This window comes from Aotus nancymaae, unplaced genomic scaffold, assembly GCF_030222135.1.
Source record: "Aotus nancymaae isolate 86718 unplaced genomic scaffold, 86718_ANA_hifiasm-v0.15.2.pri h1tg000002l, whole genome shotgun sequence".
NCBI lineage: Eukaryota > Metazoa > Chordata > Mammalia > Primates > Aotidae > Aotus > Aotus nancymaae.
Genome location: NW_026988413.1, coordinates 28,429,796 through 28,445,812, shown reverse-complemented (window position 1 = coordinate 28,445,812; position 16,017 = coordinate 28,429,796). Strand labels below are relative to the sequence as shown.

Sequence of the window (16,017 nt, the reverse complement as noted above, 5' to 3'; positions counted from 1 at the left end):
TTGCCCCAAAAGACCTCGTTCACCTCTCTGCTCCCAGCATCTAGCACATTGTAAGCAGTCAGTAAATATTTTTTAAGACATTGAATGAATGAATGAATGAATGAAGGTGAGCTTGTCTTTCAGACCTCACAATACCAAGACTTGGAACTGAAGGGTGTAGGCATTAGGATCTACCTGGATTCCTTCCAGGAAACCCACTTTGGGTAAGGGATGAGGCATGAGACAAAAGGGAAGGGTCCTCCAAAGTCTTGGCCTCTATGCTTTATGAAGTCAAAGGGCTGAGGTTGTCCTTGCTGAGGAAAATCAAAGAAGTGTTGGAGCTGATGAACAATGAGCTGTATTCCCTCAACCCCCTCCTGCCTCCCTCCAATTCCATTTAGAGCTGCCACACAGAAAAGGAGCATATGTGCACAAGTGTGTGTGTGTGTGTGTGTGCACCTGTGTATGTGTGTGACAGAGAGAGAGACAGAGAGAAAGCAATAGACAGGCCAACAGAGAGACTGGCTGGGGTATGCAGGGCTTGGACTGCTCTTTTGGGAAGTGTGTGCATGAACCCAAGGACCCTTGATAGGGAGAGTGAGTGAAAGAGAGAGGGGCTGGCAAGGATCAGTGTGAGTAAGAGATGGCATTGAGGAGCTGAGTGTGAGCAGAGGCAGATGAGAGGCAGATGGAAGGGTGAGTGGGAAAGAAAAGGAGCAATTGCTCAGAGCAGCAAGCACTCCTTGCATGACACAAAGCAACTCTGATGCTGGGCCCACTGCAGCCACTACGACACCAGTGAGAAATGCCTGTAATTAGGAGGTTGGCAGTTCTCTGGGCCTCAGCCCAGAGTGAGGATGCAGCAAGAATTTCTGAGCCAAGCTGAGCCAGGTGATGGAGGAGACACAATCAAAACCATTCTAGTTCCATCCCTCCACTGCACCAGCACCATCTCCCTCCCATTTCTCTTCCCCACGATGATTCTTCCTCTCCCCCAAACACAACTGATTCCCCTCCTCCATCTGAGGTCTCAGGCCCGGATGTTCCTTTCAGCCAAGACAGATGTTCATCTGCAAGGAGAGTAGTGCTTGAATTCTTCTACCCTCCTGCAGTGGACCTGGTCTGGCTGAGGGCTCCACCCCCTTCCAGCCTCCCTGCCTGCTTCTCTCTTGGCTTCCAAGACTCCCTTCTCTAGTCCCCAGGAGCTGATGGGCAAAGTTGGAAGAAAAATCACGAGGTTCCTGTATTTCCACTTTGAGCTTAGTGTGCATGCTCCTGCAGGTCTCCCTGTGATATGGGGACAGCTGCCAAAACACTGTCAGATTTTTGTTTTCAAACCTAATCCACAACCTGTTTTTGTGCTACTCAGAACCACTGCATTTTAGCCAAATGACAAACACACACCACAGACCGCAGAGCCAAATGCTCCCAGGCAAGGGAGGGATTAGAGTGCCTGGTGGTCGGAGAAGTCTGTGGGTCTCTGCACTGTGAATTTTGCTTTGGGAGCTGTCTGGGCAGGACAGGCTTTCTCCAGGGAGGATCTGCACCTATTAGAGAGGAGAGTTCTTCAGGAGAAAGGGGAGGGGTTGTGATCCCGACCCTGAAGAACGCCTGTTGATGGGTGAAAATGTAGAAAGGTAGTTTCTTTGTGGAGCCCAAACTGTGGGAACAGGGAGATGGCTGGGGATCCCGGCTCAAGGCGACCAGGCCCTTTTACATATGTCTCAATATTTCCAGGAAGGACTTGACCCCTAACTAGTCCCCAGCCAGTTGTCCACAAGGACCTGAAGCAGGCTCCTAGGAACGCAGGCATTTCCACCGATGATGGTAGTAGAGTTTCTGCCTCACCTCCCAGGGTCATGTCCCATCTCTGTGAAAAGCCACTTCCCAGTGATTCAGACGGGTCTTCGAGGGGCTGCTCCCAGGATCCCCACTCATTTCAGACACAGAACAAGACTCGCTGGTCTTATATGAAGGTACCTGGGACCCACCCCACCCAAGAGCTGCTTCTCTTCCACTTGTGATGGAATATCTGCTGCTGTTGCTCAATCAAGCTTTCCCAAGAAAGTCAGACCTTGCTCCTCTGAAAATATTTTATTGATAAATTAACTTTAAGAGCATTCCCCTCCCACCCAACTGCTGTAAAGTCTCCTAGATGGGTCATGGACCCCTGCGGGTGTCACAAGGAGGACAGGGAGTCCCACTCACACAGGGATAGAATTCCTAGTCATGGCAGAAGTGGGTAGGGGGCCTGAGGCAGGTCCCGGGGTCCTCTGAGGACAGCCCCTCTCACTCAGCACCAGAGTGGGGAGTGCTGGTCAGGAGCGGAGCACCTTGGAGCTTTATTGCTGGTGAATGCCAAGGAAAATGGGACCCCTGCCAGCCTAGAATTGCAGCTGAGGAATCAGCACCCAGGGCTCCAGAGAAGGTGGCACTGACTCCCAATCAATAGAGCCTGGCTGCTGACCCACCCACCCAGGGGCCCCTGGATGGGGAAGGAATCTGGAGAGGTATCTGAGCCAGGCAGGATTGGGGAAGGGTTACAGTGTGCAGGTCTCAGGCAGGGCAGGTGCCAGAAAGGGGTGTATCGCAGGGTAGCAAGGTGGCCACCTCGTCACAGGTCTATGGTGTCGCTGCCCATGCTCAGCTCGTCGATCTGTCGGCAGGCGTCCAGGAATTGCTCCTGCAGCAAGGTATCCTCCGCCTGCAGCTCAGAAGCAGGCTCTGGGGAGTCGCGAGAGGGTGGGGACAGGGCGTGGTAGGATCCTGAGGCCGGGAGGCTGGGGCTGCTTCCTGAGGGCCGTGGGGGACTGAGGACGCAGACCAGAGGACAGCGCGGGGCCCTGTCGGGGCTGGAACACAGCAGCATGGACGAGCTGTCCCGCGAGAGTCCGCACAGCGAGCCAGATGAGGCGCTGCTGCCTGCGGGCCAAGCCCCGGGGGAGGGGAGATCCGGGGGCGCCAGGGAGCCAGGGGCCTCCCCTGATCTCTCACTGGGCCCGCCCCCGGTCTTCGTCCCCAGTGAGGCGGTGCGATAGAGGCCGAGCCCAGGCAGGGCGTCGTCGAAGGCAGGGCCCTGGAAGAGGCCAGGCGCGAGCAGGGCCTCACTGCAGAGGGCCTCCTCGATGCTGCGCCGCAGGTTGATTGGGGAGGGCGGGCGGAAGTCCACGGTGTAATCGCTGCAGGGAGAGGAGGCAGGGGACGGGGCCGGGTTGGCCGCCGCGCCTTCGAAGCCCCGGCAGCCTCCGCCCTGGAGTAGGAGATCGGGGCCTGGCCCTGCCAGAGCGCACAGCTGTAGCAGCTCGGCGTCGCCGCGCGCGATGGCGCTCCCCAGGGGCTCCTTGTCCGGGGGCCCAGTGACCCAGCCTCCCGGCAGCAGCGGGGCCGCGTGGCCCGGGGACAAGCGGAAGAGCTTGGCCCAGCAGCGCGGCGGCACGCGTGGACTGCAGAGCGCGGGGTAGAGGCCCAGCAGCGCCAACGGGAGCGCGACGCCCACCTCTCCCAGGCGCAGGCCTAGTTGGAACGCCCACCAGGGCCAGGGTCCTTCCAGGCCGGGTTGGCCGCCGTAGCCCAGGGCGTGCAGCACCTCATAGCCCTGCAGGGCTCCGCTCAGCAGCCCGAAGGTGCCCGCCACCAGGGCCGTGCGCGCCGCGCGTCGCCAGGACTCCCGCGGGGCGAAGGGGCTGCGCGCCTGCGGCAGGGGGGTGGTGCCCTTGAAGCCCGACCCGCCCAGGGGCGCCCCAGCCCGCCGCCGCCGCCCGCCCCAGCAGGAGAGCGCCAGCAGCAGCCCCGAAAGGAAGGCGGCGAGGAAGGCGTGCAGCCCGCGCGAGGCGAGCCGCAGGGGTCGTAGCGGGCGATGCGCGGCGCTCCCGAGGGCGGCGGCGGCCGCCAGCCCCAGCCCCAGGAGCAGCAGCGCGGCCAGGCCGGCGGGACACCGCGGCAGGCGCGGCCGGGCCAGCAGCAGGCAGGCCAGCCCCAGGCCGGCAGCCAGGCAGGGCAGCGGAAGGTCCTGTAGCAGCAGCCAGGCGAGCGCGGGCAGTCGGTCCCTGTGCCCATAGGCGTCGTAGAAGAGCGGGAAGGCCCGCGTGGTCCCGGCCGAGAGCAGCAACAGGTCCAGCAGCGCCAGGCAGGGTGCGCCGGGCGGGCAGCGCCAGGGCAAGAGGACCAGAGCCAGCAGCGCCAGCAGAGCCACCAGGCCGAAGAGTGCGCCTACCCCGTACACGTGGGCCTCCCAGGCCAGCCCCCAGCGAGCCCTGGCCTCTGCCCAGTCGGCCTCCAGGGTCAGGAAGAAGAGTGGCGTCGGCGCCTCGGGAGGCTGCCCCTCGCGTTCAGGCAATTCTCCCAGGCTGCAGGACTCTGGCCCACACTCTGGCTGCCCGGAAGGGTTCCCAAGGCTGGGGGAAGGAGAGAAGTCATCTGGGCCAGAGGTGGGGACTGTGGGGTCTGTGGGCAAAGAACGTTTGGCTGAGGCAATCGTGCAGCCCTCCCCTACCCACCCCACAGCCAGTAGGCTGAAGGCCGGTCAGAGTCCCCTAAAGCATCCAGGACACACTTGTCTTACATAGGAGACTCATCCCTGCTCTTGGCCTTTCACCTTCCCCATCCCGCTCCCCTATTCAAAGTCCTTACTGGAGTTTCAGCTGTCATCCTTCCTCCTCCTCCTGTTTCTCTCCCTGTACTCCGGCCCCCCAGCTCCCAGCTTGGCTCGTTTGTGATTCTACTAAAGAGTTTTTCTTTGGCGCTACAGAACTTTACAACTGGAAGGAGCTTTAGACACCCCCTCCAGTTCAATCTTCCCACCAGAAAGGAAGCTTTATGAGAACAGGGATTTTTGTTTCTTTGCTCACATCTGAATCTCCATACTTAAATTAGTTTCTGTCACACAGTTGGAATTGAGCAGATATTCATTGATTAAATGAATCCCTGTACTTGCCAGATGAAGATACTGAAGCTCTTCTGGTTGGAACGCAGTGGTGCGATCTCAGCTCACTGCAACCTCCACCTTCAAGGTTCAAGCAATTTTCCTGCTTCAGCCTCCCAAGTAGCTGGGATTACAGGTGTCTGTCACCAGCCTGGCTAATTTTCTTTTCTTTTTTTGTATTTTTAGTAGAGACGAGGTTTCACCGTGTTGGTCAAGCTGATCTCAAACTCCTCAGGTGATCCACCCACCTTGGCCTCCCAAGGTGCTGGGATTGCAGGCGTTAGCCACTGCGCCCCACTGACCTTTTTCAACTACTCCCCCACCTTGTCTCCATCTCAAGGAAAAGCCCACACATGTGTGCGCGCGCGCACACACACACACACAGAGAGAGAGAGAGAGAGCAGGGGAACAGTAAGACACTGCTGTCTCAGCCCTCTGAGGAAAACGTCATTTCTCCTTATTCATTGGCCTTCCTGCCTGCTATACACCAACCCTTAGCCTATCCATGGCAGTCACCCCCCATCCTGCCTCATCCACAAAGCCACTGGTCTAAGTTTCTTAATATAGATGTCCCCTTGCTTCTCCCCACACTGTACAGAAGGTGACATTGAGATGGACTCCCCCAGGTCTCAGAAGCTGCCCTTAGGAACTCCCAGGGAGGAACTCTTGGGGACATCATAGAAGGATAAAATGCCATCTGAGTAAGTGAGCCTCTCAGTTGCTCTGGGGTTTGCTATCTTGGGTCCCTAGCCCCATCCTGTGCTCCGACACCTTCCCATATCCCTTGGGAAGAGGGAAATCAACTAAGAGAGGGTGAGGAGAAAGATCCTTAATTCTCTCCTGGAGCAAGAGAGGAGTTGGGAAGAGTTAGACTCAAGGATTCTCCCCACAGCCAGGCAGCAAGGGAAGATGCTGGAAGCTGAACCTTTCCCTGCCTTCACCTAGCAGGCTCAGCAGGACCACAGCCACAAGCAAGGGTGGAAGAACGGGTGGTGGTGAAGGATGTGGACAGCCTGGCGGGGATGGGGAGGTGGATAAAAGACAGATGTGGAATGTCGGGGGAAGGTGCCTGACAATCAGATCCTGCCTCAACTGCCTGGCCCTGCCCTGGCCATGCCCCCACTGGACAACACAGGAAGACGCCAGGAGCAACCCCAGCCACAGGCAGGGCCAGCTCATGCAGGGAACACTCATAACACAACAGTTCTAGGCCAAGCATGGTGACTCACGCCTGTAATCCCAGCACTTTGGGAGGTCGAGGCAGCCAGATAACCTGAGGTCAGGAGTTCGAGACCAGCCTGGCCAACATGGTGAAACCCCATCTCTACTACAATAATACAAAAATTAGGCAGGAGTGGTGACACATGCCTGTAATACCAGCTACTCGGGAGGTTAAGGCAGGAGAATCACTTGAACCCACGAGGCGGAGGTTACAGTGAGCGGAGATCTTACCACTGTACTCCACTGTACTCATTCTGGATGACAGAGTGAGACTCCGGCTCAAAAAAAAAAAAAAAAAACAGTTCTTAAAAATAATAAATACATGAAAGGTAAACAAAAATCTAACAGTTCTGAGAACAAGGAAAAAGAAGGAGTGAGGGGGCTGAGAGGTGGCTCTGAGAGAAGGAAAGGGAAGATGAAATTGGACAACTAGGAGGGCAGAAAGGAAGCACCCAAAACATTAAATCTACACAGTTCACTCCCAGCTGCAAGTGGCAGCAGGCCCCCTGGTTCCCATTCCATCACATCCTCAAATCCGAAATGAGTAAAAGTACCTACTGCATATAGGGCTGTTGTGAGGAAAAACGGGATAATGTTATAAAACTCTTTGGAGAACCTGGTGCCTAATGATCCTTCAATCAAGATTGTGCCGTTGTCATGATCAATCATCATCAGCTTGTGTGTATGTCAGTGTGACTACACGTGGTCTCAAACCAGTTCTTGACTCAACTAACTGTTTTCAAAGCCTTTCAAAATCCTAAACTTGCTTAGAAAGACAATTAGTCAAATAGTGAACATCAACACATTGTCTTGCCTTATGAACTCTGTTTAAATAATACCTTTCTGATGGCCTACCCATCCCTTGACTAATAAAGATGCCAGCCATCAATTAAATGAGAAACTACTTAGCTGGCAATGGAGAGCTCGCTGATCAGGCGGCATGGGTCTGGCAATGGAAGGGTCAAATGCACACACTCCCTCACTCCTCATTCTTTGGTCCCTTCAGATGCCCTTGCCCAACCCACTTCCTCTGAAAAGTGATTGAGTTGGCTCCGTCTCTCTTTGGTCTCTGTGGGCTCTGCAGAGAGGCAGGGAGATATGCCCTGGGAGCCTGAAGTCTGCCCGAGCCTGTCATCCCTCACCACACCCTCTTTGCTCACTGTACAGATAAGTGCAGCTGTCAGAGATTGGCTCCAATTCACCCTCTTCCATCTTTACTTCTCACCTATGGGCCACAGGAAATCTCTCTCTCTCTCTATCCCCAAGCTCTATGGCAATTACACCAAATTTCAACATTTATAAGAATCCAGAAAAGGAATAAAGACCAGGTAATAGGCAAAGTACAGGGATGGCTCAAGTGTCATAGAAAGAGTTCTGAATAGCCGGGCGTGGTGGCTCACGCCTGTAATCCCAGCACTTTGGGAGGCTGAGGAGGGCGGATCACGAGGTCAGGAGTTCAAGACCAGCCTGACCTACATGGTGAAACCCCGTCTCTACTAAAAATACAAAAAAAAAAAAAAAAATGCTGGGTATGGTGGCGCATTCCTGTAATCCCAGCTACTTGGGAGACTGAGGCAGGAGAATTGCTTGAACCAGGACCCAAGAGGCAGAGGTTGCAGTGAGCCAAAATTGTGCCACGGCACTCCAGACTGGCTACAGAGTAAGACTCTGTCTCAAAAAAAAAAAAAAAAAAAAAAAGAAAGAGTTCTGAATTAGGAACACTGATCCCAGGGGTCAGAGTATGCTCTGCATGCCCCACACTGGTCCAGGTGTGAATGGGGACAGGTGGAAAAAAAAAAACCTGGCTTCTGCCTTTGAAGGATCCACTTGACCTCATCTCCCATCTCCCCATTGGAGGCTTCTTTAGAAAGAGCCTTCAGTTTTACCCAGAAGAGCCCAGAAGACAGTGATCTGTGGTCCTCCCTTCCCAGGATCCCTCTTTGAGTAAGCCTCTTCTACTGGGAGGTCCCTTTCTGGTCCTGTGGGCCCTCTTAACCTCAGTGGAGAGGGAGGAGAGGGGATATCAATGTGAGTAACTGGTGAGGCAGGAGCTGGCTAGGGAGGGGTTGGGGGAAGGGATAGTTTGATTCATGGAAAAGTCAGGCCTGATTATCCACCAGCTGCCCAGATCAAAGGGCTGGGAATCATGTCTCCACTCTGGATGCTAGAAGCTACAGCCCGTTTAGTGGCCTGGCCCCAACCCTCTCCCCACCCCCACCTCCAGGATCATGGATGGTGATTATACTTTGTAGGGGTGACACTCAAAATATTTAGCAACTGAGATGGCACAGGTGCCAGCCAATCAGAACTGACACCTGCCAGGGTGGTCAGGGAGTGGAGCAGAACCGTCTGTGGACTAAGGGAAGTAGGCACTGATTAACTGGTAGGAAAGCCACACACTGATTAACTGGATAACTGTTCTGGTATGTATGGGCCAAATACAGGCTCTGTCCAAGGTGAAGGGGACTAATGCAAGAAGGGACTAGGAGTCAAAGGTTAATTGCACCTAGGTTAGAAAGATCCTAGAGGAGACACACACACACACACGTAGTGCTGGTGAGAGTAAGGCCCATTGGCGTTCTCTCCAGGAGGCTTGTAGCTTTCCTGGGTTTATCCAGAGGTCTGGTATCAGAGGCTGGGTTCCTGTAGCCAGCAGGGAGGAGGGGGAATGAGGTGGGGCCGCCAGCCTGCCTGGCTGCACTGTCTCTGATACTGTCCAGACTCATTAAACCTGCCTGCCCAGCGCTGTCACCAAGGCCGACAGACTGCCAGCCAGCATCCTTCCCCGGAGGCACAGAACCTGCTCTCCATGCCCCCCCCGCCCCCCCAACATCCCCCCCACCCCACCCCCGGCAGATCCTGCCCCTCTGCATACTGGGCTGGACAGGGGCATAATAGGCCCCTCACCCACCATCCAAGGGAGTGCAGTGACTGCGGCTGGAGTGAGCCAGAGAATCAGGTCCTGGGTTAAGTCTGGAGCTGGAGGAAGCTGGGGAGACCGGTGGTTTTCACTGCTGAGCCTAGTGTGGGATGTCTAAGAGGTTTCACAGCCACAGTAAACCCTTTGCAGAGCAAAGCTGGGTCTGAAAGCCCCTCAGTCCCTCTGCATGACTCCCCGGCCTCATTCACCAGAACCTCTCCTCCAGCACCTGTGCCCTCTGTTCTGTGGGTCGTTGTCTCACCACTGCCTGGGGCCAAGGCTGAGTTTTCTGAGGCGTAGGGTCTGGAGGTGGATTTAGGTTGCAGTGGGGACAGAAGCCACGTTAATAGCTACTATTTAATGAACCACTACTTTGTGCCCAGCATCATGCTAAGAGCTTTGTAGTAACTAGCAAGTACTACTATTAAACCCTGGTCTATGAGAACATTTAGGTTTGGAGAGGTTAAATAACGTCCCCAAAATTACTTAGCTAGTAAGTAAATAAATTGGGATTCATGCCAGGCGTGGTGGCTCACGCCTGTAATCCCAGGACTTTGGGAGGCCAAGGCGGGTGGATCATGAGGTCAAGAGATCGAGACCATTCTGCCTAACACAGTGAAACCCTGTCTCTACTAAAAAACAAAAATTAGCTGGGTGCAGTGGCACACACCTGTAGTCCCAGCTACTCAGGAGACTGAGGCAAGAGAATTGCTTGAAGTCAGGAGGTGGAGGTTGCAGTGAGCCGAGATTGTGCCACTGCACTCCAGCCTGGTGCCTGGCAAAAGAGTGAGACTCTGTCTCAAAAAAAAAAAAATTGGGATTCAAAGCCAGGTCTCAAGATTCCCGAGCCTGCGGTCTTTCCTCTGTACCACCAGCTTGTCTGTGTGCATGTTCTGAAAGGCTCCCTTGAACGAAGGTGGCACCTCCCTGCTCACGGTCTCCTCTTTTGTGTCTTCCCAATGAGACGCCCAGCTCTGCCCATATCTGACAGCATGTCACGTCAGATCAGACAGCAAAGGAAGGAGCCCTAGGGTTGGTGAGGAGTCAGGTCAGGCAGACTGGAGTGGAGGGTGGGGTTAGTGCCAGGGCTGCGGAAATCACGAAGAAGTTCCTGTGTCTGTTTGTCTCTGATACATCTGTCTACATCCTGCTCTGGCTGTCATTGCAAAACTCTCAGAGAACCGTTACTTAACTCTGTGTGGGACTTTCTCTAGCAACATTTGTTCTCTGACCATTCATATTTATCTCCATGGTGATGATGAAGAAAATGGTGATTATGATTATGATGACAATGAAATAAAAGGGTCCCAGAACATTGGTGAGTGACTAGCATGTAGTAAGTGCTCAATAAATAATTGTTACGTTCAAATGAATTGGATACTTACCTAGTGATGTTGTTGCAATCGAGGCAAAACTTAGGGAAGCAGCTGGGTTCAGAGGACTTGGGCTGGAGAGCTTCCTCTCCAGGGAGTATGGGGACACAGTGGTACCAAGGAACCCTGCAAAGAGAGCACATGGGGCTCAAGTGCCACCCTACCAGAAGCCTTGCCTCTGGGAATTTGGAGAAGATTATGTCCTTCCCCAGAGCTTGTCCTAAGGAAGTCACTGACCCAGGAATTGTAGCCACATGCTAAGCTCATGTACACCATGAGCTAAGCTACAAAGAGCAAACCAGATTCAGTATGGCAAAAAGAATATTCCTTCCATGGAAGTAGCAGCCCATATCCTAGGGCCTGGAAGAAGCAATGCAAGAAAGTAAAAAAATAAAGGTACTTGTTAGGCCCCTAGCACAGCGCTTGGCACGTAGAGGTGTTCCGTGATTGTTTATTGCATTTAAATAAACTCACCCAAAGATGCTGAAACTCCGGAGGCAGAGTTTGGGGATGTAGTTTCACCTGGGGAACTCAGGCCAGAGAAGTTCCGGAGTGGGGACAGAGTAGTGCCAAAGAATCCTGCAAAAGAAGCCCAGGCTGAAGCTGCCTCCTACCTGCCGGGGTGCCTCTAGCAACAGGGGCTCTCCTTGGGATGGGGTAGGTACTCACCAAAGGGTCCCAGGCGCCCAGCAATCTCTGCCAGGCTGGCCCGCAGGCTGGGCAGTAGGGGCAGTGTTCGATGTCCGAGCGTGGGAGCTGCACCTGCTCTCAGCGCCATGTCAAACTTCAGTTCCAGCTCGCTCTGGTGGGGCCTGGGAGCACTGGATGGAAGTGCTGTTGCTGTCAGAGCAGTGTCCCAGGTCACAGTGCTCCTCCGGGGCTGATAGGGAGCAGTGGGCCAGTCACTGGGCCCAGAGCGCCAGGATGTAGACTCCGGAAGCAGGGAGGAGGCCCGGGGCTTCGAGCCGCCTTCAGCAGAGCCCCACTCTAGGGGAGCATTCCCTGTGGAGCCCACCAGCAGTTCCCAAAGAGGGTCAGTCCTCAGCCCATTGGCCACCTCTTCCCCTGGTTCCTGGCCTGGCCCAAGAGAGAGTGGCTGGGTCTCTGTGACAGGACTCCTCCAGACAGCAGCAGGTCCCCGAAGATGGAATTTGAAGTTAAGTCCCAGATTGAGAGACAGCATAGAGGCCTCACTTTGAGGTGGGGGGGTCAAAGTGGTGACAGGGGCACCTGGGATGGAGGAGGTGGGCTGGGGGCCCACGGGAGCAGCAAGCAGGACACAGCAGAACAGCCCCAGCCCTAGACAACCATACCCAGCCATGGCCCCACCTGGCTTCAGGTGGCCTTGGTGGGCAGGGGCTCAGTTCTTCAGCACCTTTTGATCAGGAAGGTCCTGGAGAGAGGAGAGGCCCTGTGAGCCCTGGCTGTGGCCGCCCTCTTCCCTTTCCCAGGATCAGATGCCCCAGAGAGGATTCTGATCTCAGAGAAGCAGGTAGTGTGGCCGGATGCAAAGTGTGTCGCCCATGGCTCTGGCTCTTCTTGCCGACTTTTCCTGTACTTTCAGGCCCCAGCACAAATTCCTGGCTGGGGTTCCTCCTTCCCCACTGGCTCATGCAGAATCTGGGGTCTGACCACAACCGGTGGCCCTCATCCTTAACTAATAGCAAAAGGGATGGACTTGGGCTTCCAGACCTGGATTCCTCCCTTCCTTCCCTCTGTTGATCCTCAAGTATTTATGAAGGCTTACAGTATGCCAAGCACCCTTCTAGGCATATATCTGTGAACAAGCAAGCCCTTCCAATGTCTTGACCTATTCCAACCCCTACCTCCTGCCCCAGCCTGAAGTGCTGGTGCTCTCACTATCAGACCCCAGGGAGCATAGGACCCCCGGGAAGGGTGAAGCCAGCGCTGAGTGATCTTGCCCAGTCAGAAGGCTGCCCAGGCTCTGGCCAGAGAAGCACTGTTCCAGGTCTGGCAAAAGCACCTTCCCTCCAACCCCTCCCCTCTTTCCTGGGGCTGAGCCTGCTCCTTCCCTTGGACCCTAGAAGTATTCGGGGGAGGGGCAGCTTGGTGATCTCTGGCTTCCTGGAGAACGCCAGGCAGGCAAGCTGGGCGAACAGCAGCTGTGGCGGACTCCTACCCCTTCCCCAGAACTCTCTCCAACATGCGCACACATCTGGTGGGGGAAGGGAGGGTGAGCCAGGGACACACGTGCACCCGGCACCGTTACATCACACACATAGCCACACCTAGCACCCGTGACACACTCACCCTTCACACATCCCTGTCCCTGCGCGCACACACATACACACACACACACCTTCCTGCCGAGTCCTCCTTCTTACTGCATGGGTTCAGACCCAAGCTCTGTGAGCCCCCAGCCTCCCCTGTCTCACACACACACACACACACACACACACACACACACACGGCATGTACTGTACAGATATGCACAACCCCTATGAATACATTCACATACTACAGACACACGCCACACACCGCCATACCCCTACACTCGTACACGCCCACCACCCCTCGCAGGCACACAAGCACACGCGCGCGCGCACACACGCCCCCAGCCCGGACCTGCCGACCTGCTCCCCCGGGTCCTTCCCGTAGGCAGGTCTCCTCGCCGAGCCCCCGAAAAGGGGCGGTAGTGGCGGCCCTGGCGCCCAGCTGGGCAACGCTCCGCGGTGTCTCTCCGCTTCTCTCTGTTGTACCCACCGCCCCGACTGAAGATCCGGACCCTCAAAACCCCGGCGCCCCTTCGCCTAGTCCAGAGACCGCAGCCTCGCCGCCCCGCTGCCCCCGGCCCGCCCCCTGCCCGGCCCGCGGCCCGCAGCGCTCTCACCAGGCTGGCGGCCCGGCCCCGCGCTCTGCACTCGGCGCTCCCTCCCCGCGGCGCCGCCTCCTGGCTCCGAGTCTCGCTCCCCGGCGAAGCCGCCCGCGCCGGGGCTCCACGGCAGCCGGCTCTGACAGCCCTCCCTCCCGTCCGCCCTCGCTCCCTCGCTCCCGCGCCCTCCCTACTCCTCCTCCTCCTCCTCCTCCTCCTCCTCTTCCTTCTCCCACCTAGCGGTCCCCCCACACCCGGGCGGGCAGGCAGGCGCGCACAGCAGCGCGGAGCCGCGGCCACCTCGGTGCCTGGCGCCCCCACGCGCGCTCATTCACCCAGCGCTGCCAATCAGCCTCGCCGGGCGCCTCGCTGTGAGCCTGGCGAGGGCGGTCACACACTCCCAGGGCGGCCCAGCACACACATCCACAAGCGCGCCTTGCCCAGGAAACACACTCGCAGGTCGGAGCGCGCGCGCACACACACGCACACATGGCAGCCTGCCCCAGGATGGCACTCCGGGCGAGAAGAGCCCCTCTGTTTGCTAAGTAGAAGTACAATGGGCATTTCTACTTCCTTTATCTTGTGAGTCTTCACCGCACCCCTGTGTATGTCCCCACTTTGCAGATAGTTAAATGAAGACTCCGAAAATTGCCGAATTTACCCAAGATTGCACTGCCTAGTGGAAACTTGAACCGTCTCCCGGCCGGCCCTCTCCACCACCTGGTGGTTTTCAACAGTTGCACTGCTACACAGCAGTGCCTCCAGGAACACTTAGGTGAACTGCCAAATGCCAATCCCTGTGTGACATGTCTTTTTGCTAAAACTGATCTCTCAAAAATCCTGCTTCAGAAATGTCTGCCAGAAAGAATGGTGAGCTAAGCCGCTTGTGAGAGGTGGATTACAACTTGTTTCTAGTAAGAGGTGTGGGAGAACAGTAAAGTCAAAGGTTGAGCTCAGCGGTTCACTCCTGTAATTCCAGCATTTTGGAATTATAGGCTGAGGCAGGATGATCGCTTGAGCCCAGGAGTTCAAGAACAGCCTGGGCAACATGGTAAAACATAAAACAAAAACAAATAGCAAGCAAGCAGGAAAGAAAGGAAGAAAAGAAAGAAAACAAACAAACAAATAAATAAATAAATTAGCTGGGTGTGATGGGGTACGGTGGCAAACAACTGTAGTCCCAGCTACTTGGGAGTCTGAGACTGGAGGATCACTTGAGTCTGGGAGGTGGAGGTGGCCATGAGCTGTGATCATACTACTACACCCAGCCTGGGCAACTGAGCAAGACCCTGTCTCAAAAGGAAAAACAAAGAAAAAAGAGCGTACACCCTCACAGAAAGTAAGAGAACCCAGGCAAAAGATGACACATGCCGAAGATGACCAAGAAAACTGAGCAGTTACTACGGATACTTCCCAGACCTATTAAGCTATAGTAGTGACTAATTTAAGTAGTACTGGCACATTTATGTGGTTTTGCGTCTCTAAATCCCTTCACGTTTTCTTCTAACAATGCTAGTAATTTTAAAGTAACAGAACGTGAAACACTTCTTGGCTCTCTGCACCATTTAAAACTTTCCCTCAAAATCTAAACATCCAACTGTATGCCAAGCACGATGGTGGAGGCTTTATAAGAGTCTCCTTACAGGTCGGGTGAGGTGGCTCACACCTGTAATCCCAGCACTTTGGGAGGCTGAGGCAGGCAGATCACAAGGTCGGGAGTTCAAGACCAGCCTGGCCAACATGGTGAAACCCCATCTCTACTAAAAATGCAAAAATTAGCCAGCGTGGTGATGCGCACCTGTACTCAGAAGGCTGAGGCAGGAGAATTGCTTGATCCCAGGAGGTGGAGGTTGCAGTGAGCTGAGATCGTGCCACTGCACTCCAGCCTGGGTGACAGAGCGAGACTCCGTCTCAAAAAAAAAAAAAAAAAAAAATCACCTTACTTCTTCACCATCAAAAGCCACAGAGACAGAAAAATTATTGTCACCATGTTATAGCCTTGTTTATGACCCTGAATTCTTTTTCCATCTATATCTTCTCTCTTCTCTTGAAGGTTGTGGGGGTTGTGGGGGGCAGGGCAGAGTGGTGGTATTGCTTAAAGATTTGCCTAGGGCAGATTCTGTCTCACTTATTGAGAACTAGCTTAGCGCTTTGCCCATGACATGCTCCATGACTATTTGATAAGTGAATAATGAATGAATGCTTCTGGGGTCCACACGGGCAACGGGTTGCATTTCAGAAAGGCATCTTCCTTATCACAGATCCCTGCCAATTTACATAAAATCAAATCAGGCCACCAACTGAGCTACTCTCAGGGTCATCAACGATAAAGTCTGGAATTTATTCCGGGTCACTTAACAAAGCATTGCACCCCCAGGGGTTATCATACCCTGCCCCCATCCCCAAGTCCATTAGGGGTTGCCTGGAGGCTGCAAACTGGGATTCAGCCTCTAATTTTCTCTCATATACTTAATAAAAGTTATCCTACTGGAGACATTTTCTTTGAATCCTCCTCATAGAAAAGCCCATTTCCTGCTAATTATGTTCACTTAAAGACTTCTTTTTTTTTTTTTTTTTTTTTGAGATGGAGTTTCGCTCTTGTTACCCAGGTTGGAGTGCAATGGCGCGATCTCGGCTCACCGCAACCTCCGCCTCCTGGGTTCAGGCAATTCTCCTGCCTCAGCCTCCTGAGTAGCTGGGATTACAGGCATGCGCCACTATGCCCAGCTAATTTTTTGTATTTTTAGTAGAGACGGGGTTTCATCATGTT

General features: G+C 54.7%; 1 protein-coding gene across 4 annotated transcripts; it reads right to left on the bottom strand.

Moving 5' to 3' along the window:
* Positions 1 to 2,058: 2,058 nt before the first annotated feature.
* PRRT4 (proline rich transmembrane protein 4) lies at positions 2,059 to 13,388 on the bottom strand. 4 transcript variants are annotated; one of them, XM_064362740.1, is made up of 5 exons: positions 13,266 to 13,388; positions 11,084 to 11,807; positions 10,889 to 10,993; positions 10,427 to 10,540; positions 2,059 to 4,422 (listed from the first exon to the last, which is right to left on the bottom strand). In XM_064362740.1, the coding sequence occupies exons 2-5, from the start codon at positions 11,733 to 11,735 to the stop codon at positions 2,594 to 2,596; spliced, it is 2,700 nt and encodes an 899-aa protein (XP_064218810.1). In that variant the 5' UTR covers positions 11,736 to 11,807; positions 13,266 to 13,388; the 3' UTR covers positions 2,059 to 2,593. The 4 variants fall into 4 exon arrangements, with proteins under 4 accessions (XP_064218810.1, XP_021529285.2, XP_064218761.1 ...); XM_021673610.2 differs by lacking the exon at positions 13,266 to 13,388 and adding an exon at positions 13,009 to 13,075; XM_064362691.1 differs by lacking the exon at positions 13,266 to 13,388 and having other exon boundaries at positions 11,084 to 12,922.
* Positions 13,389 to 16,017: the final 2,629 nt, after the last annotated feature.